The 27,911-nt window shown below is 43.0% G+C and overlaps 1 protein-coding gene across 4 annotated transcripts in view; it reads left to right on the top strand.

Annotated features, from left to right (window-relative positions):
• Window positions 1-27,158, top strand: part of LAP3 (leucine aminopeptidase 3) — a 528,883-nt gene extending 501,725 nt beyond the window's left edge. For 3 of the 4 annotated variants that reach the window (XM_044062186.1, XM_044062189.1, XM_044062188.1), the window contains exon 13: window positions 26,826-27,158. In XM_044062186.1, coding sequence (XP_043918121.1) covers window positions 26,826-27,021 — 196 coding nt within the window. In that variant the 3' untranslated portion in view covers window positions 27,022-27,158. The remainder of the gene's footprint in view (window positions 1-26,825) is intronic. The other variant, XR_006363611.1, reaches the window with a different exon arrangement.
• Window positions 27,159-27,911: the final 753 nt, after the last annotated feature.

Raw genomic sequence — 27,911 nt, 5'->3', positions numbered from 1 at the left:
AGTGGTTTCCAGTTACTATGTTTTAGAATTGTGTTGAATTCCTGTGTATTTAGTTTACGATCATCTCTGACTTGTCTAAAAATGATGGATTTGGCTATGTTGGTACGTTTCAACAGGAGGAAGGTGGGGAGATGGTCACTGAGATCATCAGGAAGGCAGCCTGTCTGGTATTTTTATTTGGGGGAATTGACTAGAGTCCAATCTAGAATAAATTGTTTATTTATTTTTTTTTTTGTCAACTCTAGAGGGTTCTTGGATACGTTGGGGAAAAACTGGAGAGATTAATATGGTTAGTGGGGTTGTTAGAGGTGCAAGCTATCCAGTTGGTATTTAGGTCACCTAGTAATGATGATTTCTTGAGGAAGATTCCAGTTGGTATTTAGGTCACCTAGTAATGATGGATGTTCTTCATCTCACATTGCTGCAGTCATAACTTATGGGTAGTCCGCTGTCCTCGGTCGGCCCGAATATCAAAGTATTAGGCTGACTTCGGTCATGGGCGCTCAGATCTGACGTCAGAGTGTCAAGGTATTAAAGCGCATGACCGACGTCATTTCCTCAGTCTTTTTTGCCGCATGGTCCGAAGCAGAAGCAGCGTTTGCAAGTGCCGTTCGGCGTTCTGAAATTTTCGTATTCTGAGTTTCAGACCGAAACCAAGTTGGGCTAAGTACCCCGTTGGGGAATATTTTTGTTTTTTCTTGCCTCAGTTACTTCCGGATGTCAGAAAAAGTGAATAATTGTATTTCTTGTGGGAAGCAGATACCGCATAGGGATTACCACTCTCTTTGTATTCCTTGCTTGGGACCTGAGCACGACGTAGTAGGGTGTCACTTTTGTGCTAGATTCAATAAGCGCACCATTAAGCGTAGGTTAGATTGTGCTAGGCTTGTCTTCGGTAAGCGGTGTAATTACAATATGCCGTCGGATCCTCCGACGCCTGCTACCGCGAAGAAGCGCAAAGATAAATCTTTAAAGTCCAAGCAGGATGACTCATCCGTTCCGGACGCCGGTTCTTTAGACACTACGGTGGATTCGGTTGATCCGGCCAAAGTTTCAACTGAGTCTCAGGGGGAGATGTTGGTTTTGCAAGATGTGGCCTCTCAGGAGTCAGGTCAGGCTAGGCTGTGGGGGCCTCTCAGGTTACTGTTCTCCCTTCCTTGCCTAAGGTGGTTAGGCCTTCTCCTTCTGTCTCTAAGGTACCTTCCAAAGGCAGGCCTGGTTTGCCTACCACAGGTGTCAGTCCTAGCTCTGCAGGTTCTGTGCCTAAGAAACACATGCTTAAAATGGCAGAAGATTTAATTACTTTAATCAGGGGTTCTATGCTCCCTCCTGATAAGAGGCCTAGGGTGGAGCCAGAAATGGAAAGTTTGGAGCAGGCTTCAGATTACTCAGAGTCTTTGGCTGAAGACATTCAGGATTTTCCTCCTTATTCTGATTCAGATGCAGAGGATTCCACTCCTTCTGCTTCTCCTCCAGAGGATTTTTCTTTTTCAGAAACCCTGCATTCCATGAGGGAGCATTTTAAATGGGAAGGTCAGGATTTCTCAGATTCCAGGAAGAGGCTTAGGGAATTTTTGTTTTTACCACAGCATAGGCCCTTGGCTATACCTCCTGTTTTGGATGTTGTTCAAGACGTTTTCTCTGAGGCTTCCCTTAATCCAGATTCTTTGCCTCCTGCGCCAGTTAAGCCAGATAGGTATTACAGAGTGCCTGAGGCTCATAAATATCTGTACAAGAGCCCTAGGGCCGACCCAGAAACTATTAGCCAGGGACCTAAGGGTGTCAGGGCTTCTATTGTGAAGAATCCAGTTCCTTTGGATAAGGATGCTAGAGCTTTGGAAAGGTGGGGTAAGAAAGTTTATACTTCTTCCACGTTAGCAATGAGGGCTTTGAATTGCCAGTTTCATATGTTGAAGTACCAGAATTTTCTCCTTACTCAGTTAAAATCTAAAGTGGATGCTTTGGCAGAGGGCATAGAGTGTAAGGAATTACAGGATTTGGTACATGCCTCTGATCAGGTGGGTAAGCATGCTTTGCAGTGTGGTTTTGATGCTTTGCAGGCTTCTTCCAGGGTGGCTGCCACTGGTTCAGTTATTCGCAGGCACGCCTGGCTTAGGGATCAGAATTTGTCAGAGCATGTTAAAGCTAGGATTTTAGATGCTCCTTTGCAGTCTGAAGTTTTGTTTGGTTCTCCTGTGGAGTCTGTCTTGAAAAAAATGGAAGACAAGGCTAAGTCTATGCAGACTGTTAAAGATTTTTTGCAGGTGCAGCCCCCTAAGTTTAGCAGGAACTGGCCTGCTAAGGGTTGGACTTGCCCTTCTTCTGATTCACAGTCTAGGGGTAGATCTAGACGTGGTAGGGGCAGAGCTCAGAGTTCTTTCAGGCCTAGACCGTGGAGTTCACCAGCACAATCTACAGGTGAGGGCAGGGGCCAGTCCTTTCGTAAACAGGCCCAATGACCTGCATCTCCAGCTGCCAGATCCTTCCTGTCTGGCAGCTCCTTTGGGAGGAAAGTTGGCACTTTTCAAGCAAAATTGGTTTCTAGTCACCCAGGACAAATGGGTGTTGGACATTATAGACCGAGGCTACAAGTTTTATTTCCACACATTGCCTCCTTTCAAAGGCATGCCAGACGTTCCTCCTCAGCAAAGGGTAGAGGCTCACAAACAGATTTCTTTGCTTCTTCAAATGGGGGCTGTACAGGAGGTCCCTCTGTCAGAAGTGGGCCTCGGATTTTACTCTCGCCTATTTCTTGTACCAAAGAAAGGAAACACTTGGAGGCCAATCTTGGATTTATCTATCCTCAACACATATCTGGACATTCCAAAATTCAAAATGTTGACGTTGCAACAACTTCTGCCTCTGTTGGGCAAAGATCACTGGATGGTAACTCTGGATCTCAGAGGCTTATCTTCATGTTCCTATCAGGCTCAGTTGCAGGAGATTCCTGCGTTTTCGGGCTGGGACTTTACATTATCAGTTCTCTGCATTGCCCTTTGGCTTATCTACTGCGCCCAGGGTATTCACAAAAGTTCTGGCTCCAGTGATAGCCTTCTTCAGGTTAAGAGGAATATAAATTTATCCTTATTTGGACGATTGCCTGATTCTTGCTCAAGACAAGCACGAGCTTCTTCACCATCTACAGTATGTTATGACAGTGTTAAGGTGCCTAGGGTATTCTGTGAACGAAACAAAGTCCAGTCTAGTACCCTCTCAGGAAATGTGCTTTCTGGGTGTGAGACTGAATACAGCTTCCCAGATGGCCTTTTTGACCCCGGACAAGCAAAAGAATCTTACACTTTACTTCCATCAGTTGTCTCTACGGTCCAGGCTGACTGCAAGGACAGTCCTTCAAGCCTTGGGGTTCATGGCATCTTGTATTCTGGTGCTTCCCAATGCCAAACTGCATATGAGGAAGCTACAATGGTATCTCAAAATGTATGGACACAACACTGCCAAGATCTGGACACTGTCATTCAAATAATACCTTGCATTCAAAAGGAATTTTTGTGGTGGGCTCAGGAATGTCACCTAAACAAGGGACTCTCTGTGACCCGACCAGAGGCGAGTCAGATTTTAACGACGGATGCCTCGGACAAGGCTTGGGGAGCACACCTCAATGGAAAATGGGTTCAAGACACGTGGCCTGCCAGACTTCAACATTTACATATCAACTTGAAGGAAATGTTAGCAGTCCAGTTTGCATTGATGGCTTTCAAGGATTTACTTCTCCCAGGGCAGGTGTTGATTCAAACAGACAACACAACTGTCATGTGGTACATCAACAAGCAAAGGGGAACCCATTCGTACCCTCTTTGCAGGCAGGCTATGATTTTGTGGGAGACTGCTCTCAGTTTGCAACTCACTCTTCAAGCAAGGTTTCTGCCAGGAGCACAGAACTCCTTAGCAGATGTTTTGAGCAGACGGATAGTGGATCCCCACGAGTGGAAATTGGATCCTCATGTATTTCGACAGTTGACAATGATATGGGGGACTCCAGACATAGATCTGTTCGCTTCTCCACTAAATTTCCAGGTGCCAAAGTTTTGCACAAAGATGTTTCATCCCACAGTGGATGCTCTATCATTCAGTTGGAGCAATCTTCACGTCTATGCCTTTCCGCCTCTGCCTCTTCTTCCAAAGGTTCTCTTGAAGGTCAGACAAGACAAGCCCTCCATGATTCTAATAGCTCCAGACTGGCCTCGACAACACTGGTACCCTCTGCTGAGGAGTTTAGTACGGGAACCTCCTTACCCTTTGCCTTTGATTCCACACCTTTTGACTCAGGAGGGCAATCATTTCCTCAATGTCAGGATTCAGTCCCTGCATCTAACAGCCTGGCATATTCTGTTCTAGAACCTGGAGGGTCGCAGCTTCCTCAACAAGTTTTGAATGTTATTTTGGAGGCCAGGAGGCCTAGTACAAGGAAAGTTTATGCTGATAAATGGAGGAGATTTTTTATTTGGAGCAAAGCAAAGAGCTTTGATGTTTCCAGGCCTGATTTGAGTGTTTCTCTTCAATATCTTACAGAATTATTGGACAAGGGTTTGTCTTTCTCCTCTATAAAAGTTCATGCTGCAGCCATTTCTGCTCACTATGACTGTGACCCACCATTATTCTCTCATCCTTTGTTTAAGCAATTCCTTAGAGGGGCAAAGAACTTAAGACCTCCGCGTAGAGCTCCTACTCCTGCTTGGGATCTCAATTTTGTGTTGGAAAAACTTACTTTACCTCCTTTTGAACCTGCAGCTACGGCTGAGTTAAAGTTTTTGTCTTGGAAGTCTGCTTTTTTGTTGGCCATTACGTCTGCTTAGAAGGGTTTCTGAATTGCAGGCTCTAATGGCAGTTGAACCCTTCCTAATTTTTCTTAAGGACAGGGTATCTCTGCGTACTAACCCTACTTTTATGCCTAAAGTGGTTTCAAATGTGGCCTTGAACCAATCTATTCATTTGCCTACTTTTTATGCAGATCCCCAAAATAAAGGGGATAAAATTTTGCACACTTTGGATATTCACAGGCAGTTGCATTATTATTTGAGCAAGACTAAAGTGTTCAGACAGTCTCAGCAGTTGTTTGTTTCTTTTGCTTTGGGTTCTCAGGGAAAACCTGTTTCAAAACAAACTATTTCTAAGTGGATTGGCCTTTGTATTGCTTTTTGTTATTCTCATCATGGTAAGGAGATTCCAGCTGGAATCAGGCCTCACTCCACTAGGGCTACTGCCACTTCTACTGCTTTTTTAAGGGGGGTAGCTACTAAAGATATTTTGGAAGCAGCTACTTGGAGTTCAGTGCACACTTTTTCTAAACATTACCATCTTCCTCTTTATTCCAAATCTAGGGCTGGATTTGCCACTGCAATCTTACAGGGCATTTTGGCAGCCCCAATGCTTTATGATTTTGCCAGCCTCCCTTTACCTCTGCTTTGGGATTCTACCCATAAGTTATGACTGCAGCAATGTGAGATGAAGAACATAGTACAGTTTTGTACCTACCATAAATGTAGATGTTCGAAGATCCACATTGCTGCAGCCCAATTTACCCTCCCTCCTTCCCCTCTGTAGTTTGGAGTGGTGGCATGATTTGGGTTGTAGCTGTTTTTTGTACATGGTTTTAGGAAGTTATTCTATTTTTGGCTGTGGCCTTTATTTTTAGGGCCTTCTGACATCTGGGGCAAGAAAAGACTGAGGAAATGACGTCGGTCATGCGCTTTAATACCTTGACGCTCTGACGTCAGATCTGAGCGCCCATGACCGACGTCAGCCTAATACTTTGGTATTCGGGCTGACCGAGGACAGCGGACTACCCATAAGTTATGACTGCAGCAATGTGGATCTTCGAACATCTACATTTATGGTAGGTACAAAACTGTACTTTTCTTGAGGAAGATTATCTGTGGCCCATTGTAAGATTTCTTCAGTGATGGGAGAGTTATTACCTGGGGATGTAACAGCAGAGAATGTTGATACTTTACGTGTCATTTATGTTTAGGGTTGAACCTAGGATTTTGGCATTTTGAAATTTAGGTATGGGGGTTTGTAGAGGTTTGGTATTCAGTGTATTTTTGAAGAGGATAGCAACCCCACCTCCCTTCCTGCTTCCTCTGTCCAATCTTAGGATGTTATATCCTGGTGAGAAGATTTCTTCGTCTAGGGTGCTAGGTTTTAGCCAAGTCTCAGTAATAGTTAGTATGTCTGGGGAGTAGTGTGCTATAAATGCATGTAGGTCTGGGAGCTTGTTAGAGATATGTCTGATGTTGATATTAAGAATCAGAAGGTCGAAAATTTGCCTGGCTAAGAGTTGCGAGTTTTGTGAGCCTGGGTTTGGGTGTATGTCTCCTGATACAAGTAGACTTTTTTGATTAACAGTATGTGTTTAATAGTGTATAATATACCTTTGTTGGATTTAAGTGGTATTTTTCTAATGTATGATGATATGTGAGGCTTCTATATGTGTAATATTAAGATGTCTTTAAAGTAGAAGAGATAAGTGTGTGTGTGAGTATGTATATGTGTGGGTATGTGTTTTATGGAATGATGTTTTTTCTAGTTGTGTGTTAGTATATATTGATGTGATGTTGGTTAGACATGTGCATGTTAGGAAGAGGATGAATGATGTTTTCTGAGTGAGTGGTAGCTGGTTTGTTAAATGTTTTGGGGTTTACGTCTGGAGGCATGTGTGAAGACATGGCAGGTAGGTACTATGTATTGTAAGGTAGAGAACTGGGTGGGGTGTGGCTAGGTTGGGTGATGAGGGGTCTTTGATTGCAGCAGGGAGGGGTCATGTGATATGGGGTTGGAATAACACAAAGTAGTAGGGGCGGGTGGGAAATGGGGGCAGGGTAGGGGAGTGGAGTGAGTCAAGTGCAGCGAGGCGAACGGAGCGGGGCTACACCAAGACCTTGAGACTACAGAACCAATGTAGGACTGGCCAGTAATGGAAGATGATTTGCTGTGAGTATACTGCAATTACCTGAAAATATTCTCTATCCATAAGTTAGATTTATTTGAGTGAAAGAAAAACTGCAGGATTTTAGGGATGGCCTAGGGAGAAATATTACCAGTGATGCAGACCCCCCCCCCCCCGAGTGGAAATACTATACAAACAAGCCCCTCAGTTTAGCAGATGAACAAGAAAAAATAATAATTCACCTTGTTTCTTTTCTGTAATTTAACAGAACAGGGTTAAAATACTAGCGAATTCAATGTGTAACACGAGCAACTGTCCTTAATGTTGCGAGCCTTGCTTAGGGGGTGGGCTGGGTTAGGAGGATAGGTTTGAAAGCTCCTAGGAAGGAAAAAGCAGAAGAAATATAGATGCAAAAGTTAGCGGAGGTAACGGGTAAAAATATTGACCAAATTTCAAGTTAAGTGTGACCATATACAACAGAAAACAAAGAGCTAATCTACAAGACAACAGGTGCAAAATATCAATGAGGAAAACACAAACAATTGTTCTGGCAGCATGGTATGTTGTTGTTGTTGTGTCTTTCGGCTTTTCCCGGTCAGGGGTCACCACAGCGGAACTCCGGTCCGCTAATGATTGGCAGTTGATTTTTACGTGCCGAGTTGTCAGCCCTGACGCACAGCCTTCAACGAAGGTACGCCCATTCACGCATGTCTCCATGCAGAAGATGCTCTAGCTGAGAGTCGAACCGGTTAGCGTCTTACTGTGAGACGACAACGCTACCGCAGCACCACCACCAGGGATTCTGGCAGCATGGTATACAGTACCTAAAAATGCAACAATATTACATAGGGTAATACTCCTTAGTGTAAACTTATAGCCTTTGTAGTATTGCAATTCCAGGGCACAACATTTGAAATTAACCAGTATGTCTACTTCCTTGCTAATAACTATTCTAATTAAGCCATGCTCCTTTGTGCACACTTGAGGGTGGGTGTAGATTTCAGCAGTGTTGTATTAACTAACAGACCATATCTTTAGATAATTAGGCCATGCTTCTGTGTGCACACTGGTAGATAAATAGGCCATGCTTCTCTGTGCACACTTGTGGGTGGGTGTAAGTCACTAGCGTACCTATGATACAAATTGTGTTTCAGTGCAACTACAGTGTCAGACCACAGCATTTGGCCAGGCTAGTTCCGTTTCTATAATATCAGTAGGTAGGCCACACTTAGTGTGTGTTTGTGAGTGGGAGTATGTTATTGTGCTTCCTAATGCCACACAAGTAAAAAAATACACCATTAAATATTTCCTTTGGCAGCGTAATAAGCTTTTCCTTAATCACTGTGTAATGCTAATATATTCTGATGTTCCCGTGCACTGCTCTATGCAGAAAAACGCTGCAACTAAAGACCCTAAACCTTGCACTGTCCAGAAAACAATTTAATAGTAAAACACTTCAATTATACAGGCATGTACAACTATATATACTTGCCGCACAAGTAAAAATACACCAAGTATTTCCTTAGGCAGGGTAATAAGCTTTTCTATAATCACTGTGTAACGCTAGTATATTCTGATGTTCCAGTGCACTACTTTGTTTAGAAAAACGCTTTAACTAAAAACATTAAATCCGGCACTGTCCAGAAAACAATTTAACAGAAGAAACACTTTAATTATACAAGCATATACATCAGCATCCTGGTGAGATACATTGTTGGATAATAAGAATAGCTGTTACAAAATGCAAAAACTTCACACCATAGAGTTTAATATTTACAGCTTAGACCAGCTGAAAACATGAGTAGTATTCCCTTACCACCACCGACTGGTTCCGCTAGCACTAGCGTTTGCAAATAAAAAAAAGGCACGAGTTTGCAAAGGTTATAATACCTCACTTCCTTGACCAGGTAGCTTAAGGATAGCAATATTCCGATTGGTTGTTTGCAGATAGAGCTGTTGCATAGATTCACACCAAAACCTCGAGACTACAGAACCAATCTGTAGGACTGCCAAGTCAGGACAGTAATGGAAGATGATTTAGTGTGTGTATACTGCAATTACATGGAAATATTCTCTACTATCCATAAGTAAATTTTTTTGAGTGAAAGAAAAACTGCAGGATTTTAGAGGTGACCTAGAGAGAAATATTGCCAGTGCTGATGTCTCCCGTGCAGAAATACTCTACAAACAAGCCCCTAAGTTTAACAGCATAGCAAGAAAAAATATTAATTAACCTTGTTTCTTTTCTGTAATGTAACAGAACGGGGTTAAAATGCTGGCAAATTCCTTGTATAACACAAGCAGTTGTCCCAAACGTTGCGAGCCTTGCATAAGGGGCGGGCTGGGTTAGGAGGATAGAACTGAAAGTTCCTTGATGTTATGTTGTCCATCTCGCCTTCATTCTTACTTGGATGGATTTGGAGCTGATCCACGGCTCCGATTCGGCCGAATACACAGCTGGAAGTCTCACACATGGCTCTTGGCAAGGTAGGTATCCCATGATGCAATGGTACAACTCTCCAGATCTCGTTTGCCACTTTACAAGGTTGAATGTGCTCTTTTTGGCTGTGGCTAGGTTTTTTGTCTTTTACATTTTATTAGCTTAAACATTTTAGGATTTCTACATTAGTTAGTGTATTGTGTGCTGAGATAGTTTAGCTTTAGCATGTAGCTTGGTTTATCTCCTTTTTCTGATGTTGTGTGCTGTTGTTTGGCTGTAGCTTTTTTGCAGGCCTGCATTTGTATCCCATAGTTAATTGCTGTAGTGGTGCTTATTAAGATACCTGTAGTGTTGTGTGTTGATTTTTTTTTTCTACATTTCTTAGTTAGCTAGTTTGTTACTTAGCTCATTTAAATTAGAGAGCTAATTGCCCGTTTTAGTTAGAGAGCTTGTTGTGTTAGTGTTAGTGTGTTCTATCTTCCTCCTTACCTGTCTAGGTCCAATTAAGTCAGAGGTCCTAGTGCTCATTTTGTGTCAGAGCAAAGTCAGCTTTTCTAATTATACTTACATGTGCAGTGTTTGTTAGGTTAGTATGTGTTTATATATATATATATATATATATATATATATATATATATATATATAGCAGGGTACTGAGTTTATTTGCTATTTGTAATCCTTTTGGGACCTTCTTTTCTTCCTGTCATGTCTAAAGACACCAGGGAGAAGGAGCATAAGCCTCCGGGCTTTAAAAAATGTCAAGAAGTACCCAGAAAATGTCATTTACAGACAGGCATGTCATTTGTTTATATTGTTTGGGGGCTGTATATCTCCAGGAGAATTGCACTTTCTGCCACTCCTTTAGTGCACGTGTGTTACAGGAGAGGAGAAATAAAATGATTGTCAAGGGGCTCTTGAAACTAACCTTTGAGGAAGCTGTACAGAGTGCTTCTTCTTCTCTTCATCCTCTTCTTCTTCTAAAAGGGACAAACCATCTAAAAGGCCATCTCCTGTCTCTTCAGCTCAGTCTGAGCCCCCAGAAAAATTGTCAAAAATTTCTAAGCCATCTACCTCCTCGGCTCAACAGGCCTTGGAACCGACAGAGGTCATCATTATTGACAAACCTGGTTCTTCAGCCCCAAGGTCTTCAGAGCCAAAAGATACCTGTCTCTGAGCCGGTCCATTGATATTCCACTGTTCTCCTCTACCTTGAAATCTCCCATTTTGGAGAGATCTCGTTCACCATCTCTATCCTCCAGGTCCAATAGGAGCCTATCTAATGATGAGTTGGAGCGGGTGGTGCACAGACTCTTGAAGTCGCCAGCGTTAGCTAAATTGCTCTTGACTCTGACTCTACAGGTCTTGGAGCCTTCCAAGACTGTTACATCCACTATTGTTCCTCCTCCGAGCCAAGTTGGATCTTCGGAGCTGGAGTGCCTGGTACTGCTTACTGTAGAACCATTGGTTCCGGGACCCCATTCAGATATTACAGAACCGACATCTGCTCCAACACCTTCTGTGCCATCCAGGTTGTCTGGGAGCCAAGGTTCTCTGGTCAGCCCCGGGGGGATGCTTGGACCCGAACTTATTTGGTTCCGAGCATACCCCTCGGTGCATTGGCTTAGGTGAGCTCGGCTCCTAATTCAGCCTCTGAGCTGGTCTCTCTGGGGCTGGGGGGTGTCCTCTGTCTCCTCGGACCTGGCGATATCCCTGGAACCAGTGGGTTCTGCTTTCAAGCTGATGAGGAGTGTGCTGACCCCCCCCCCCTCTACAGCTCTACATAGGGATACTGGCATTCGTCCCCCCAAGGCACCAGCTACTGTCTCGGCACCACCAGTTCCACAGGACAGCAGAGATTCAGAGCCTCAAGAACCCCCATTGGATGAATCCCTCTCTTCTGAGGCCTCCCCAGAATACCCTTCTGAGGAACCCGCTCGAAGGAGGACATGCAAGAGGAAGCATATAGACTCCCGATGAGTCCGTCACCTCAGACACTGACCTCTAGGAGTCAGAAGGGTCCCCATGGTTGTCCTCTGAAGATATCTCACTTGCAGATATCCTGGAGATCCTAAAGAAGAGAGGTGGCTGGAAAACCATCAACCCTTCTGATGAGGAGTCTGTGTACCTGAAGGCCTTTGGATCTCAACTTTAGCCTCCTGGGTGTCTCCACCTATTGATGAGCTAATGGACTTGGTCAGTCGAAAGGTGTGGGAAGTTGCCTGACACAATGGAACCAGTCCCTCAGAGGCCAAACATGTTTTTGTCAGCTCCTACTGGGAACGATTTTCTCACAAAAGATGTGCCTGTAGATGTTATAGTGGTGGCAGCAGCCACCAAGAAGGAACTTTCTGAGACATTCTCATCTGTTCATCCAATGAACAAAGATTCTCGAACAATGGACAGATACAGGAAGTGTGTGTTTTTGTCAGCAACTTTTACACTCCTATCACTGAACTACCTCGCACACATTACAAGGCTGCAAAGAGATCTGAAAGAGCTAGGAGATACTCTACAAGGTTCATTAGCTGTGGGGGTGACTGAGAAAGGCTCCTCCCAGCTGTCCACCTTAAATTCTGTCGTCGGCTTCTTCATGAGACTGATATCTTATGCAGAGGATGGAGTGAGTAGGGCAGCAGTTTCAGGAGTTTCCTCGAGGAGACATTCCTGGATGTGCTTGTGTAATTTTGTGGAACCTTTTAAGTCTACCTTTACTTACCCCCCTTTTGGTGGTTCCTCACTTTTTGCTTCCAAAGTAAAAGACGCACTCACCAGATGCGATCAGGAAGGGAAAACTCTCTCTTTTGTTGTAGTACATTTTTCTGTACCTTCAAGACCTTACCCTAAAGGTCAGAAGAGTGGGAAAATGTGGTTCAAAAGATCCCAGGGAGCTTTCAAAGACGCACGAGGTGTATCCTTCCCCAGAGGCAGAGGAGGTCTGCAAAACCAGGGTGACCATAATTCCTTTTGTGGATGTCCCTATCCGCGCTCCTGAAAGGAGGCCCACCTGCCCTACGCTTGGGGGACATTTGTCTTTGTACCCAGAATCCTGGAAAAGTATCACAAAAGACAAGTGGGTACAAAGCATAATATCCAGAGGATATTCCATTCCCTTTTGCCATCCTGTCCCACAGATGAGAACAATCCCAGATGTTCCACCCAATGTAAGGGAGCAAGCAACTATAGAAATCAAAAAGTTGCTGGACAAAAGAGTCCTCCAAGAAGTCCCTGCAGACCAAACAGGATTCGGAATTTACTCAAGATTCTTTTTGGTGCCAAAAAGAACAGGGGACTTGGAGACCCATGTTGGAGCTTAGCAAGTTAAACGAATCTGTAAAAAAGTCAAAGTTAATAGTGACACTGCAGTCATACTTCACTTCTTAGGGAAAGATGATTGGATGTGCTCAGTAGACCTCTAAGATGCGTACTACCACATAAAAATTGACAGAGCATCAAGGAGTCACTTACACTTCTGGCTGGGAACCTGTATCTATTCTGAGCTCTGCCCTTTGGTCTCACTACAGCCCCCAGAGTGTTCACCAAATGGATGGCAGTAGTAACTGCTCACTTGAGACGTCTTGGATTCCAAGTGTTTCCGTATCTGGCCGACTGGCTCCTAATTGCCACCACCAAGCATCTACTCCAACGGGCCAGGGATGTGACATTGGAAATTTGTGCTCAGTTAGGCATAACAGTCACTTTTCAAAAATATGCCTTGTTGCCCTGTCAACATATTACCTTTATAGACGCAAACCTAGACACTGTTTCCATGATGGCACATCTTCCAGCCAACAGAATTTCAGCCTTCAGACAGCAAATACTTTACCTTCTTCCAAAGGACAAGGTAAAGGCAAAGGTAGTTCTGAAACTTCTAGGGACAAAGGCTTCAACCATAACACTAGATGTTCTTCATTCCACATTGCTGCAGTCCTAACTATTGGGTAGTCCGCTGTCCAGTCGGCCCGAATACCAAAGTATATGGCTGACGTCGGTCAGGGCACATTAGACTGACGTCAGTACGTCAGGGTACTAATGCGCATGACCGACGTCATATCCTCAGTCTTTTTTGCCGCATGGTCCGATGCAGAAGCAATTTTGCGAGTGCAGGTTGGCGTTCTGAAAGTTTCTGAAGTCAGAGTTTCAGACCGAATCAAAGTTGGCTAAGTACCCCGTTGGGGAATATTTTGTTTTTTTCTTGCCTCAGTATTTAACCGGATGTCAGAAAAAGTGAATAACTGTATTTCTTGTGGGAAACAGATACCTCATAGGGATTACCATACTTTGTGTATTCCTTGTTTAGGGCCTGAGCACGACGTTGTTGGATGCCGCTCTTGTGCTAGATTTAACAAACGCACTATTAAGAGTAGGTTAGACTGTGCCAGGTTAGTTTTTGGGAAGCGTTGTAACTATAAAATGCCGTCGGATGCTCCGACGCCTGCTTCGGGCAAAAAGCGCAAGGACAAAGCAGCAAAGCCTAGAGTGGAAGAACCGACAGTCCCTGACGTCGGTTCTTTAGAAGGCTCAGTGGAGCCGGAGATTCTGCCAGGTATTTCTTTGGAGTCTCAGGGAGAGACTTTATTGTTACAGGATGTATCCTCTCAGGAAGTAGGCCAGGCTGAGGGGGCTTCTCAGGTGGCTGTTCTTCCCTCTCTTCCTAAGGTGGTTAGAGCCTCCCCCTCTGTTTCCAAGGCTTCTTTGAGAGGCAGGCCAAGTGTAGCTTCAGTGGGGGTTTCTCCTAGTGCTTCAGGTTCTTTGCCTAAGAAACATATGCTTAAAATGGCAGAGGATTTGATTACTATGATTAGAGGTTCTATGCTCCCTCCTGATAAGAGGCCTAGGGTGGATCCTGAGTTTGAGAGTTTTGAGCACTGTTCGGAGGCTTCTGAGTCTTCGGCTGAAGACTTGCAGGAGTATCCTCCTTATTCTGATTCTGATGTGGATGATTCTACTCCATCAGCTTCTCCTCCTGAGGATTTTTCATTTTCAGAGACCCTGCATTCCATGAGGGAGCATTTTAAATGGGAAGGTCAGGATTTCTCTGATTCCAGGAAGAGGCTTAGGGAATTCTTGTTTTTACCCCAGCATAGGCCTTTAGCTATACCTCCTGTTCTGAATGTGGTGGAAGATGTTTTTGCAGAGGCTTCCCTGAATCCTGATTCTTTGCCTCCTGCCCCAGTTAAACCGGATAGGTACTATAGGGTGCCTGAAGCTCATAAGTATCTTTTAAGAGTCCTAGGGCAGACCCGAAACTGTCTCTCAGGGGCCTAAGGGGTGAAGGCCTCTGTTGTTAAAAATCCTGTTCCTCCTGATAAAGAGGCAAGGGCTTTGGATAGATGGGGAAAGAAAGTGTATACTTCTTCCACTTTAGCCATGAGGGCGTTGAATTGTCAGTTTCACATGTTAAAATATCAGAATTACCTTCTTTCACAATTGAAATCTAAGGTGGATGCTCTGGCAGAAGGTATTGAGTGTAAAGAGTTGCAGGATTTAGTTCATGTGTCTGAACAGGTGGGTAAACATTCCTTGCAGTGTGGTTTTGATGCTGTGCAGGCCTCCTCGAGGGTGGCTGCCACTGGTTCTGTTCTTCGTAGGCATGCCTGGTTGAGAGATCAGAATTTAGCTGAGCATGTTAAAACAAGGATTTTGGATGCTCCTTTGCAGTCTGATGTGTTGTTTGGTTCGCCTGTGGAAGCAGTTTTAAAGAAAATGGAGGACAAGGCTAAGTCTATGCAAACTGTTAAGGATTTTTTGCAGGTGCAGCCTCCGAAGTTTAGTAGAAATTGGCCTACTAAGGGATGGACTTATCCTGCTTATGATTCCCAGTCTAGGGGTAGGTCTAGACGTGGTAGGGGCAGAGCTCAAGGTTCTTTTAGGCCTAGGACAGGGAGTTCTCCTGCTCAGACTTCTGGTGAGGGCAGGGGTCAGTCCTTTCGTAAGCAGACCCAATGACCTGCCTTTTCAGCTGCCAGTACATTCTCGCCTGGCAGCACCTTTGGGAGGAAGGCTGTCTCTTTTCAAAGAAAATTGGGATTTAATTACCCAAGACAGATGGGTTCTGGATATTATTCACCACGGTTACAGGTTTTATTTCCATACCTTGCCTCCTTTCAAAGGCATGCCAGACATTCCTCCTCTACAAAGGACAGAGGCTCACAAGCAAATTTCTCTGTTGCTCCAAATAGGGGCCATTCAGTTAGTTCCTGTGCCAGAAAGGGGCTACGGTTTTATTCTCGCCTGTTCCTAGTACCAAAGAAGGGGAACACGTGGAGACCAATTCTGGATTTATCTATCCTCAACACTTATTTGGACATTCCCAAGTTCAAAATGTTGACGTTACAACAGCTTTTACCTCTGCTGGGCAAAGATCACTGGATGGTAACTTTAGATCTCAAGGAAGCTTACCTTCATGTGCCAATAAGACTAAGTTGCAGGAAGTATCTGCGTTTTCGAGCTGGAAATTCTCATTATCAGTTCTCTGCATTGCCCTTTGGCTTATCTACTGCGCCCAGAGTATTCACAAAGGTTCTGGCTCCAGTGATAGCTTACTTCAGGCTAAAAGGAATTCAAATCTATCCTTACTTGGACGACTGCCTGATTCTGGCTCAAGAAAAGAAAGACCTTCTACAGCATCTGGAATATGTCATAGCAGTGCTAAGATGCCTAGGGTATTCTGTGAACGAAATAAAGTCCAGTCTAGTACCCTCTCAAGACATGTGCTTTCTGGGTGTGAGACTGAATACAGCAGCCCAGATGGCCTTTTTAACCCCGGACAAACAAAAGAATCTTTCCAGTTACTTCCATCAACTATCTCTTCAGTCCGGGCTGACTGCAAGGACAGTCCTTCAAGCCTTAGGGTTCATGGCATCTTGTATTCTGGTGCTTCCCAATGCCAAACTGCATATGAGGAAGCTACAATGGTATCTCAAAAATCTGTGGACACAGCACTGCCAGGATTTGGACACTGTCATTCAAATAATACCTTGCATTCAAAAGGAATTTTTGTGGTGGGCTCAGGAATGTCACCTAAACAAGGGACTCTCTGTGACCCGCCAGAGGCAAGTCAGATTCTAACGACAGATGCCTCAGATATTGCTTGGGGAGCTCATCTAAATGGAAAGTGGATACAAGACAAGTGGCCTGCCAGACTACAGCATCTACATATCAACATGAAAGAGATGTTAGCAGTCCAGTTTGCATTAATGGCTTTCAAGGAGTTACTTCTTCCAGGGCAGGTGTTGATTCTAACAGACAACACAACTGTCATGTGGTACATCAACAAACAAGGGGGAACACATTCTTACCCATTGTGCAGACAAGCAATGATTTTATGGGAGACTGCGCTCAGTTTGCAACTAACTCTTCAGGCAAGGTTTCTGCCGGAGCACAGAACTCCTTAGCAGATGTGTTAAGCAGACAAATCATGGATCCCCACGAGTGGAAACTGGATCTTCATGTATTTCAAAAATTGACAGTGTCATGGGGAACTCCAGACATAGATCTGTTCGCTTCTCCACTAAACCACCAGCTGCCAAAGTTTTGCACAAGGGATTTCATCACACAGCTTGGAAAGTGGATGCTCTTTCTTTCAGTTGGAAAAATCTTCATGTGTATGCTTTTCCACCTCTGCCTCTTCTTCCAAAGGTGCTTCTAAAGGTCAGACAAGACAAGCCAAGGATGATTTTAATAGCTCCAGATTGGCCTCGGCAGCACTGGTACCCATTACTGAGGAGTCTGGTAAGGAAGCCTCCATGGCCTTTACCCTTGATTCCACACCTGTTGTCTCAGAGGGACGGTCATCTGCTCAATGTCAAGCTTCACTCTCTTCATCTAACAGCCTGGCATATTCTGTTTTGAAAGACAGCAGGTCTCAGCTTCCTCAACAAGTTTTAAATGTGATTATGGAAGCCAGAAGACCTAGTACAAGGAAAGTGTACGCAGAAAAATGGAAGAGATTTTTATTTTGGACTGCAGCAAAGAATTTGGAGATTTCTGAGCCTAATTTGAGTGTGGCTCTTCAATATCTTACTGAGTTATTGGACAAAGGTTTGTCTTTCTCTTCTGTTAAGATTCATGCTGCAGCAATTTCAGCTCACTATGATTGTGACCCACCATTGTTTTCACATCCTTTGTTCAAGCAATTTCTTAGAGGGGCAAAGAATATAAGACCCCCACGTAGAGCTCCTACTCCTGCTTGGGACCTCAATTTTGTGTTGGAGAAACTTACTCTACAACCTTTTGAGCCTGCGGCTACTGCTGAACTGAAATACTTGTCATGGAAGACTGCTTTTTTGTTGGCCATTACTTCTGCTAGAAGGGTTTCTGAGTTGCAGGCCCTTATGGCGGTTGAGCCTTTTGATTTTTCATAAGGATAGGGTATCATTACGCACTAATCCTTCCTTTATGCCTAAAGTGGTTTCTAGTGTGGCTTTAAACCAAACTATTCATTTGCCTACTTTTTATGCAGATCCCCAAAATAAAGGGGAAAAGATTTTGCACACCTTAGATGTACACAGGCAATTGCGTTATTATTTAAGCAGGACTAAGGATTTTAGGCAGTCTCAGCAGTTGTTTGTTTCTTTTGCTTTGAGTTCAGGGCAAGCCTGTGTCAAAACAAACTATTTCTAGGTGGATTGGGTTTTGCATTGCATTTTGTTATTCCCATCATTGCAAGGAGATTCCAGCTGGGATTAGGCCTCATTCCACTAGGGCTACTGCCACTTCTACAGCATTTCTAAGGGGGGTGGCAACTAAGGATATTTTGGAGGCAGCTACTTGGAGTTCAGTGCATACTTTCTCTAAGCATTACCACCTTCCTCTCTACTCTAAGTCTAGGGCTGGTTTTGCCACAGCTATTTTGCAAGGCATGTTATCAGCTCCTGCTTCCTTATGATTTGCCAGCCTCCCTTACCTCTGCTTTGGGATTCTACCCAATAGTTAGGACTGCAGCAATGTGGAATGAAGAACATAGTACAGTTTTGTACCTACCATAAATGTAGATGTTCGAGGATCCACATTGCTGCAGTCCAATTTACCCTCCCTCCTGCCCCTCTGTGTTTAGGGGTGGTTCTGTAGGTGAGCTTATATTCTGGTACCTTTGTATATATTGTACATATTTTTGGTGCAGGTATGTTTGGTGTTTTTGGTTTTGGGCCTTGTTTTTTTAGGGTCTTCTGACATCTGGGGCAAGAAAAGACTGAGGATATGACGTCGGTCATGCGCATTAGTACCCTGACGTACTGACGTCAGTCTAATGCGCCCTGACCGACGTCAGCCATATACTTTGGTATTCGGGCCGACTGGACAGCGGACTACCCAATAGTTAGGACTGCAGCAATGTGGATCCTCGAACATCTACATTTATGGTAGGTACAAAACTGTACTTTACTCTTGCAACGATGCATATGAGAATTCTTCAATGGCTCCTATTCTCCCAATGGTCGGTTCAAGAACTTCTTGTGTCCCACCTGATCAGAATAACGGAATAGAGCAAAAAGGACCTACGGTGGTGGATTCAGTCCAACCATGTGACTATCGGGAGACCCTTGATTCCACAACAACCTGTTGCTACAGTGACCACAGACGCTGCCCAGATAGGGTGGAGGGCATTATCTGGAAAGGACAGTCCCAAGGTATATGGCAAGACCACGAGGCCCACTGGCATATCAATGTTCTAGAGATGATGGCAGTGCTTCTGGCATTGCATGTACTCCATGATTCTCTTCCACTAGAGACGATTGCAATACAGTCAGACAATATGTTGGTAGTTTGGTACATAAACAAACAAGGAGGAACCAGATCATACCCACTTTGTCGCGAGGCTCTGAGAGTTTGGCAATGGGCAATTTCTTCCCAATGATTTCTAGTAGCAATACACATCCTGGGGAAATCCAACGTAATAGCAGACAAGCTCAGCAGGGCAATATTAATGCCTCATGAGTGGTCTCTGAACCAGAACATAATTGGAGAGATTTTCTGGAAATGGGGCCAGCCTTGCTGCAGTCTTTTTGCCACTCCCATGAATGCCAAGTGCAGCAGCTACTTTGCCCCAATTCCCCCTCCGGGCGAGACACTGAGAGATGCACTTGTATACGATTGGCCCTGGGGTACCCAAAGTCATCCAGAAAGCAAAATCCTAGGGAAGCAGGATGATTCTCATTGCCCCTTATTGGCCTATTAGGTTCCCCTTCCTCTGGCCTCATCTTCAGGAGAAGCCATGGGTTCTGGACCCAGTTCCGGACCTTCTGACCATATGTCAGGAGTACTTCATCCTTCTTTCCACATCCTCAACTTGACAGCATGGCTGCTCCACTTCCCATCTTAATTGGGCTTCAAAACGTCACTTCAGCAGCCAAAAACATATTGCTGTCCTCTCAAAGTTTCTACTAGAAAACTATATGCTAGCGAGTGGAAAAGATTTTCTCACTGGGCCCAAAATAGGAACATTGACCTTTTTTTCTGCACCTGTTCAGTCCATTTTGAAATTTCTGGCAAAACTCTTCAAGCAAAGCTCGGCTGAGGCAAGTATTAGAGTTTAGCTGACTGCAATTTCAAATTTCCACATTGGTGACCATTCTCCTAACTTAATGTCACAAAGATTGTGTAAAGCATTCTTAAAAAGTACTTCATTATTGAGACGTCCTTTTAAGGAACCACGTTCTCCTTGGGATTTAAATTTTGTCCTATCTCAACTAACATTGCCACCATTCGAGCCTTCTTCATCTTGTGACCTCAAGTTCCTTTCCTGGAAGACCATATTGCTAGTAGCTGTAACATCTGCCAGAAGAGTTTCAGAATTGCAGGCACTATCAATCAGACCTCCATATCATATTCATAAGGATAGGGTATCGTTATGAACTAATCCAACCTTTATACCTAAGGTTTGTTCTCAATCCAATATCAGTCAGTACATTGAGCTCCCAGTGTTTTTCCTCAACCATAGCAACAAGGTAGAGTATAAACTCCACCAACTGGATGTGCATAGACAGTGCAGATTCCATTTACATAGAACTAAAGATTTCAGGAAATCTGATCAATTGTTCTTCTGCTTCTCTGAGGCAAAAAGGGTATGCCGGTATCTAAAGTCACCCTTTCTAATTGGCTGTCAAGTTGTATCACCTTTATCTATACCTTCAATAGTAGAAACTTACCATTCAGAATTAGAGTTTACTCAACCAGAGCATTAGGTACATCCTGTGCCATTCAGGCCAGAATGTCTGTGGATAGTATTTGTGCTGCAGCTTACTTGGGCCAATCCTTATACATTTATCACTCCTTGCAAAGTAGATTTGGCCTCCAGGGACAGGGCCTCCTTTAGTTCCACTGTGCTCAAAGGTGTACTCCCATGAGACACCCAGGAAAAAAGTACTAGGGACTCTGTCCCATCCAAGTAAGAATGAAGGCAAGATAGGACAACATAACACAAATAAGTTATGTACTGAAGGCGAGATAGGACAACATTAACATAAAGAAGTTATATACTCGCCATAAAATTCCATATTTGTTGTCCATCTCGCCATTCATTCTTACGATCCCTCCCTCCTTCGCACGTCCAAGGACTCCTAGAGGACCTGTTAGCAGCAAATAAGATTTGGAGAGTTGCACCGCTGTATCATGGGATACCTACATTGCTACGAACCAAGTGTGAGACTTCCAGCTGTGTATTCGGCTGAGTCGGAGCCGAGAATCTGCTCTGAACCCATCCAAGTAAGAATGAATGGCGAGATGAACAACAAACATGGAACGTTATGGTGAGTACATAACTTTTTTTCTTTTCTGTAATTTAACAGAACGGGGTTAAAATGCTGGCAAATTCTTTGTATAACATGAGCAGCTGTCCCTAATGTTGCGAGCCTTGTGTAGGGGGCGGGCTGGGTTAGGAGGATAGGTTTGAAAGTTCCGCTAGCACCAGCATTTGCAGCTGTTGGTAATGTTGTGCTTCAGGATTTTCTTCACAACCTGAAGATTCAGATTATGAGGAAGGGGTTGCTTCAGATTTCCCTTCAGAAGACTTCTTTTTGTGAAATTTTATCTAAAATGAAGGAGGCTTTTCAGTGGGATCAGAATGAAATTCCTGTTTCCCAGAAAATGTGCTATGATTTGTTACAACTGAATATTCCTCAGTCTGCAGTTGTTCCTCCTGTTTTATCTGCTTTAGATAATGTTTCCCTGACAGCTTGCAGTTTACAAAGCAAAAAAAAAAAAGAAAAACAAAGAAGCCTCTTAGAGTTGCATAAAATCCATTACTGGTGTCTCCTGGTACCTCGGCTTATGCCTTCTTGGGATAAATTACAGACCAGAAAAAAACATCCTTATATAGTACTACATTAATCAACACCACAATCAAACTGTGTTCATATTAAAGTGAAAACGTCCCTTTTGAATAAAGGAACATAACATGAAGTCAGAAACGCATTTCTGTTGTTCCCAAAACACTTCCCATGCAAAAGTTACATATTGAAATGTACTTCTAAATTCAAACCTGTTGGATATAAAGTATTAAAACTGACAATAAATTTAGTTTACAAAGCTAATAACTTATTTATAAACATTTCACCCTTTTGACGTAAAGGTTTCCCTAACACGCTAAAAAATAAAGTAAAATCTGAACCATCACAATAGGTGCAAAAATGGTTGGCAACCGGGCTGCCCAATCTACTGTCTGATATCCCCCAAATGTTCAAGAATACACCTTTTAACCTGTCTCTTTGTTTGTCCTATGTACCATTTTACAACAGGACAGCCACAACCAATAATATATACAAACCCACTTGAACTGCAGGCAAATCTCTGTGTGGCTCTGTACCTCCTATTATTAATCTTTGTATCATTTAAATTCTTAATCTTGGGACAAACTTTAAAACCCAGGCAAGAAAAACACCCTACCTGTGCATTGGTATCTATGCTTAACTTCCCTTTGTTAAGCAATTCCTTAAGATTAGAAAATGTGCCATATGAAAATTTACCTTCTCAGGGAACACACTTCTGGTGGCATCACCTTGCGTGACAATTGGCCCAGAATCTTCTTACCAAGCTACTCAACTTTTCAGAAAAGGGCGAGAATCTGCTAACAAAAAACAACTTTTCATGATTGATCTGTACGGTATGACCGCTCCTCATAAAACTCCCTGTATCATGAACACCCAAAACCCTCCGTTCTGTCCTTTCTAATAAATCCACACAATACCCCCTGGATGTTAACCTCTCCCTGACTTTCAAAATTCCTCTGGAATCAAATTTTTATCACAAGTATTATTGAAAATACGTCTATACTCCCCATATGGGAGTGAGCCCATCAAATGAGGGGGGTGCATACTTGATGCTAGAAGCAAATTATTGGCAGGCATTTCCTTCACATAAGGCCTAAACTGCACCTTTCTGCCCTTGCCAACATATAATTTTAAATCCAAAAATTGTATGAATTCTCAATGACAATCGAATGTGAATGATAAACCAAAATTATTATTTTCTTCCAGATCCATCATGAATTTCTTAAAATCTTCCATTTCCCCTTTACATATGAAAACCAAATCATCTATATATCTCTTGTAAATAACTATGTTAGAAAAAAAAATCACTGTTGCTGTAACCATCTCTTCCTTCCCTCCAGCCCCCTTCTTTAGATGTTTTTTGTATTGCCAAGGTATGGATGTACCCTTGTGTGTAGTTCTTGTTTCACATTTCCTAGCATTTTCCTTTCATGGTTGTTGTCTCCCTTCTTGGGAAAGAAAGCTCTGAAGCTTTTGGCACTCTTACTTCTTTTTATGTGAAGCTCTCATTGAAGGTGCCCTTTAGCTTTAATTAGTTGGTCATATCCTTGACAGGATATAACCCAAATAGTTTAGGCTACTGCAACAGTGGTGTATTAGAACATTACTGTTATGGTAAGTGTTATGGTAAGCGTATTTACACAATTGTACTTTCTACATCACTTTTCTTAACTGTGTTAGTTTCAGTGTATCTAAAAGCATTAATGCAGCTACCTCTACTCCATTGTATTTGTGGTCATGTAGACAACTCTCCTATACTGAGTTACCTGACCTGTTGCTGCTTCATTGTATATGCACATGGTACTATAATTCAGTGTTGGGCTATGGAATTCATTTCAGGATTCTTCTTGCTTGTTTGTTGTTTGTGGAGCTGTACTTTTGCACAATCGTCTGTGTCTCAGTCAAACCTCTATGTGGTATATGATTGCTAAAGTATCCATTTTGTTTATCTGCATAGGGCGAATGTAAAGAGAATGCTACTAGCCACTGCAGGGCGTAGCAGAGATTACAAGTACAATATGATTAGTTACATCCTATATCCTGTTCTAGATTACATCTGCCAGGATTAGTTACATCCTATATCCTGTTCTAGATTACATCTGCCATAACACGTGCGAGTCCTCATCATTTTTGTCTCCCTTATCCAGGTTCTCATAGTCCACCAGAGCCACAGTGAGTTAGCAACTGCCTGCTGCAACTTCAGCCAGGGCTGTAGCTGAGAATGGTGAGAGGGGTTGGAGTGCCTCCCCTAATGAGGGTTCCAGCCCATCCTAGACAGGTAACCACCCCCCAACCAGTTGCTAGCCCTGGCTGATTCTGAGCTGAAGTATGTAGTGTAGGCATAGGTTAACTGGGCAGTGACCCACTGTGTTGCCATGCAGCAACCTGCCCTTCAGCAGGTTCAATAGACAGATAGACAAATGCTATCAAACCACCAGGGGGGATGTGGCCCGTGCCACTGGCTACCTAGCCCCAGGACCACCACCTACTGTTTCACAGAAAAGTCTCCCTGGGATTCAGTGGCTTGCAGTTTGCCTGAATCCTGCATTGTGTCTACACTGTGTGCCACCTACATCTCCCCCATCTAGTATTCACATCTGCCCGTTTGCTTGTGGCCTTCTGTGTGTATCTGTGTGCCTCTGCTGCCTCCCCTCCCCTCTATTCTTCTCTATGTTCCTCTCACTTCTTTCTTTTTATATGTTAAATATGGGCTTTTTCCCACAGAAAAAATGTATTCGCTACCCCTTCAGCTGTACTTCACCTTCTAGTGTTCCTGCTGTAGGAACGATAGGGACAGTCCTAGGCAAGTGATTACAAGAACCATAAGATGCCTAGCCATGTACACCATTAAGATGATGCACATAATCGTGCTTTCCTCCCAAGTTGACTTGTTGTACATGATAGCCCTAGTGTAAATTTGTGTAAGCCCATCCAGTCATCAAGACTAACCTTATAGATAGCCAGAGTAGGTAGTAGTTTGTTTGCCCTGTTGTGGTAACATATTCCATAGGCTGGTAATATGTCTTGTTTATGTGTTGGTTTGGGTTCTGTTCCCCTGTTAGTGTTTGCAGTGCCACTGGTTTTGCAAAGAAGTAATTAGGTGAAATAATGACGGGCCTTTCTTGGCTCAAAAGTGAGATACGTCAGTGTTAGTGATGCAACTGTTTGCACACACTTGCTTTTGGTTCTGGAAGATCAGAAAGCTGTAGGTTCTATTCCCACTCCAGGTGATTGGATTGTTGCCACTGTGGTACAGCATTAGTGGGGTGCTGCACTCCTGAGTGTGTCATTCTTTGGAAGAGACATTAAACTGAAGTCCCATCTGCTTGGGTTGGTGTAGTTCAGGTGGATGTAAAGGATCCCATAGCACCCGTCAAAAAGGATTAGGAGGTTCCCAATGCCCTTGCCAAATTTCATCTAGTAATATAAATACCACCTCAGGGGGTCTCCTCTGAAAATAGGCCACCAGACTAACCCAGTCAACAAGGAATAAATAAATATGTCTTAATTACTGTGTGTGCCATGTGGTCAGAGATTAACTGGTGTGTTCCATTTCTTGAGTTGGAATAGAATTAGGAAAAAGTAATGTCAGATAATTTTGTATTTACTTTATTAGATGTTACTGTGGACAGCATAGTATCCTATGGCTGTTGCTGCTACCTTTCTTTGGTTTGGGGTTCCATTTTGGCCCCTGGATGCTGTCAGGGTGGAGTTTGATTGTTCTTGCCATGTCAGTATGACTTCTCCCTTGGTACTTTTTCTGCATGTCAAAGACATGCTGCGTAGATAAATGTGTTACTCTATTAAAAATAAATAAATGCAAGTAAACTGTTCATGCATCTCTGCTGTGGAGTTTTTGTGTATTATCTCATTATATCTGAGTGACACCTCCAGGTGCATCTGCAGTTACATCCTATTGATGCCTCTAGGCGTCAAATATTGCTTTTTCATACTTGCAGCAATAATTCCAATACCATGCTATGTACAAGGTTTTAAAATATTTCATCTTAAAGCATACACAGTGGCAAACTCAACTGCATTAATATTTGACATCTGTCTAGTGCAGCTAAAGATATTAACTGTTGTTTTTATGATATTAATTTATATAGGTATAATTTTCACATTTTTCTAAATATCTCAACAAGCAAGTACCACAGACAGAACTCTTTAGCCTCATATGAAAGCTCACAGCTAGGTGAATAAAATGCTGCTGACAGTATGTGTGTAACTTGACAGGTTGCTGAGACATTGTAAGTTGTTTACAAAATATTGCAAACATAACAGTTACTGTGTTTACTGTGACTTACAAAATTCAGTTCAAGACCTAGACCCTAAAGAATACTACCACTATAAAACTAGTTTGTGCTGAAGGGTTTTACTTTTATACTTTCATAACCACTCTGGTTCAGGAGATATGAATATTTGTTTGAAATTTGAGGACATAATTTGTTTCTGTCAAAAGGCTAAGGCTCTGCCCACTGGAAGTTACAGTACAAACTTCCTGAGCTCCATTGGAGTGAATGAGTTATTTTAAGTACTGATCATTAACCAAGTAACATCCACTAAATCCACCTGCCTATGTTCAAGGATGATCTAGGAGTTTTAGCCTTCTTAGTAGCAGATGGTTCAGAATCATACAGTATGCACATAGATGGTGTCTAGTTCGTACTTGCAAGTAACTAATCTAATTGTCTCCATATTGAAATGTTGGCACTCCAAATACCAGTGCAGACACTCTGAGGAAAAAAATTGAAACTGCAGAAGAGGAGCAAATCTCGAACATAGCCCTTCTCATTGAAACTTACTCCACAAGTTCCCCCACCCAAACATATATATCAACTCCGAGAGTTACAGGTAATGGCCATCCTGGACTTGTATGTAAATCCATTTTTTTGGCCATTTATTGTCCGTGGTTTGTAACTAGCTGTAGCAGGTTTCAACATTTTAAATTGTTACCATCTAAAATCACTTGTTTATGCTTCATTAGTCTATACTTCATTGCAGATATTAACACCTATAGCACAAGATACATTTGCCTCACAGTAATATGGTATTAGTGTGGTGACTTGCACTTTCTTTACTGCAGCCGAATAGTGTTTATACAACATCATTGTAACACAAATCTTCAGGTATGCATGACAGTAATGAATAGAGCTTCATTATATACTTTGAAACCTCTAGATGTTAATTATTAACTCAAATGCTGTTTTTGCAGGTCTGGAGGAGCCTGTACAGCTGCTGCATTCCTAAAAGAATTTGTTACAGTCCCCCACTGGGCCCACTTGGATATAGCTGGTGTGATGTCCAACAAGGATGAAATTGCACATCTTGGAAAAGGCATGTCAGGAAGACCCACACGGACTTTAGTGGAACTTGCTGATCGTCTGAGTCAAGACAAGCAAATAATGTGAATAATATAGTCCTCTAGTCTGCCTTAAATATACTCTTATATGCTGAGTGGCATTTTACACTTAACTGTACTTGGTTATTGCAGAAAAAAAAACTTTTGCCACATAGGTTACAAATAAATCTAATGATGCATTCTTAATTTGTACATCTAAAGAATAACAGATTTCACTCTTTCTGGAATGGATTGCTAATGACTTAACATTTTTTTTAATGTTCTTATGCTGCTTTTGCATTCAGAGTAATTTTTTTGTTACTCTGCTGTTCTGTTCCTTTAGGTTCAAATGTAGTTGGAAGAAATGTCTTTACTTACATCTGTTGCTACAGGCTTACCTATAATTTCAGGCCTTGGGCAACTGCTGGCGCTTTACACAGTTCTTGGTCCAAACAGATAATCTACTTTATAGGTTCATAGGTTCATACTAGGCTATCTGCCCTAGGGCATTTAAAAACCTAGCCAGAGTGTGTGTGGCTTTCACCACCCCTTAGGATGAGAATACTATACCCATTAGTTTGCTGTGCCTCTGTCCAGCAGTGATACAGAGATGATTCCCGGGGTAAACCTACGATCTCCCATCCACTCGTCAAGATTTCTCTTGAACAGAGTCAGTGAGGGGCTCTGCCTCACATGGACTGGGATTCTGTTCCATAGTGTAGGGAGTCTCTGGGTGATGAATCTGTCCCTCCAGCATGTCCTATTTATATCCGTGTTGAGGTTCAAGTCTCTTGCTCTCGTGGCTCTGGTGGATTTGGATTTTTTGAGGTGGAGCATGTCCATTAATTCCGGGTTGGACATGGCCTTGTATGTCAGGCACAGATCACCTCTGAGCAGACGGTATGCGACTGAATAGAGCTGGAGTTTCTTCAGTCGGGCATCGTGTGACATATGTTTGAG

The sequence above is a fragment of the Protopterus annectens genome, chromosome 2.part1, assembly GCF_019279795.1.
Source record: "Protopterus annectens isolate FY-2018-M chromosome 2.part1, PAN1.0, whole genome shotgun sequence".
Classification (NCBI taxonomy): domain Eukaryota; kingdom Metazoa; phylum Chordata; order Ceratodontiformes; family Protopteridae; genus Protopterus; species Protopterus annectens.
The sequence above is the reverse complement of the archived record's forward strand: the minus strand, read 5'-3'. Positions and strand labels throughout refer to the sequence as shown.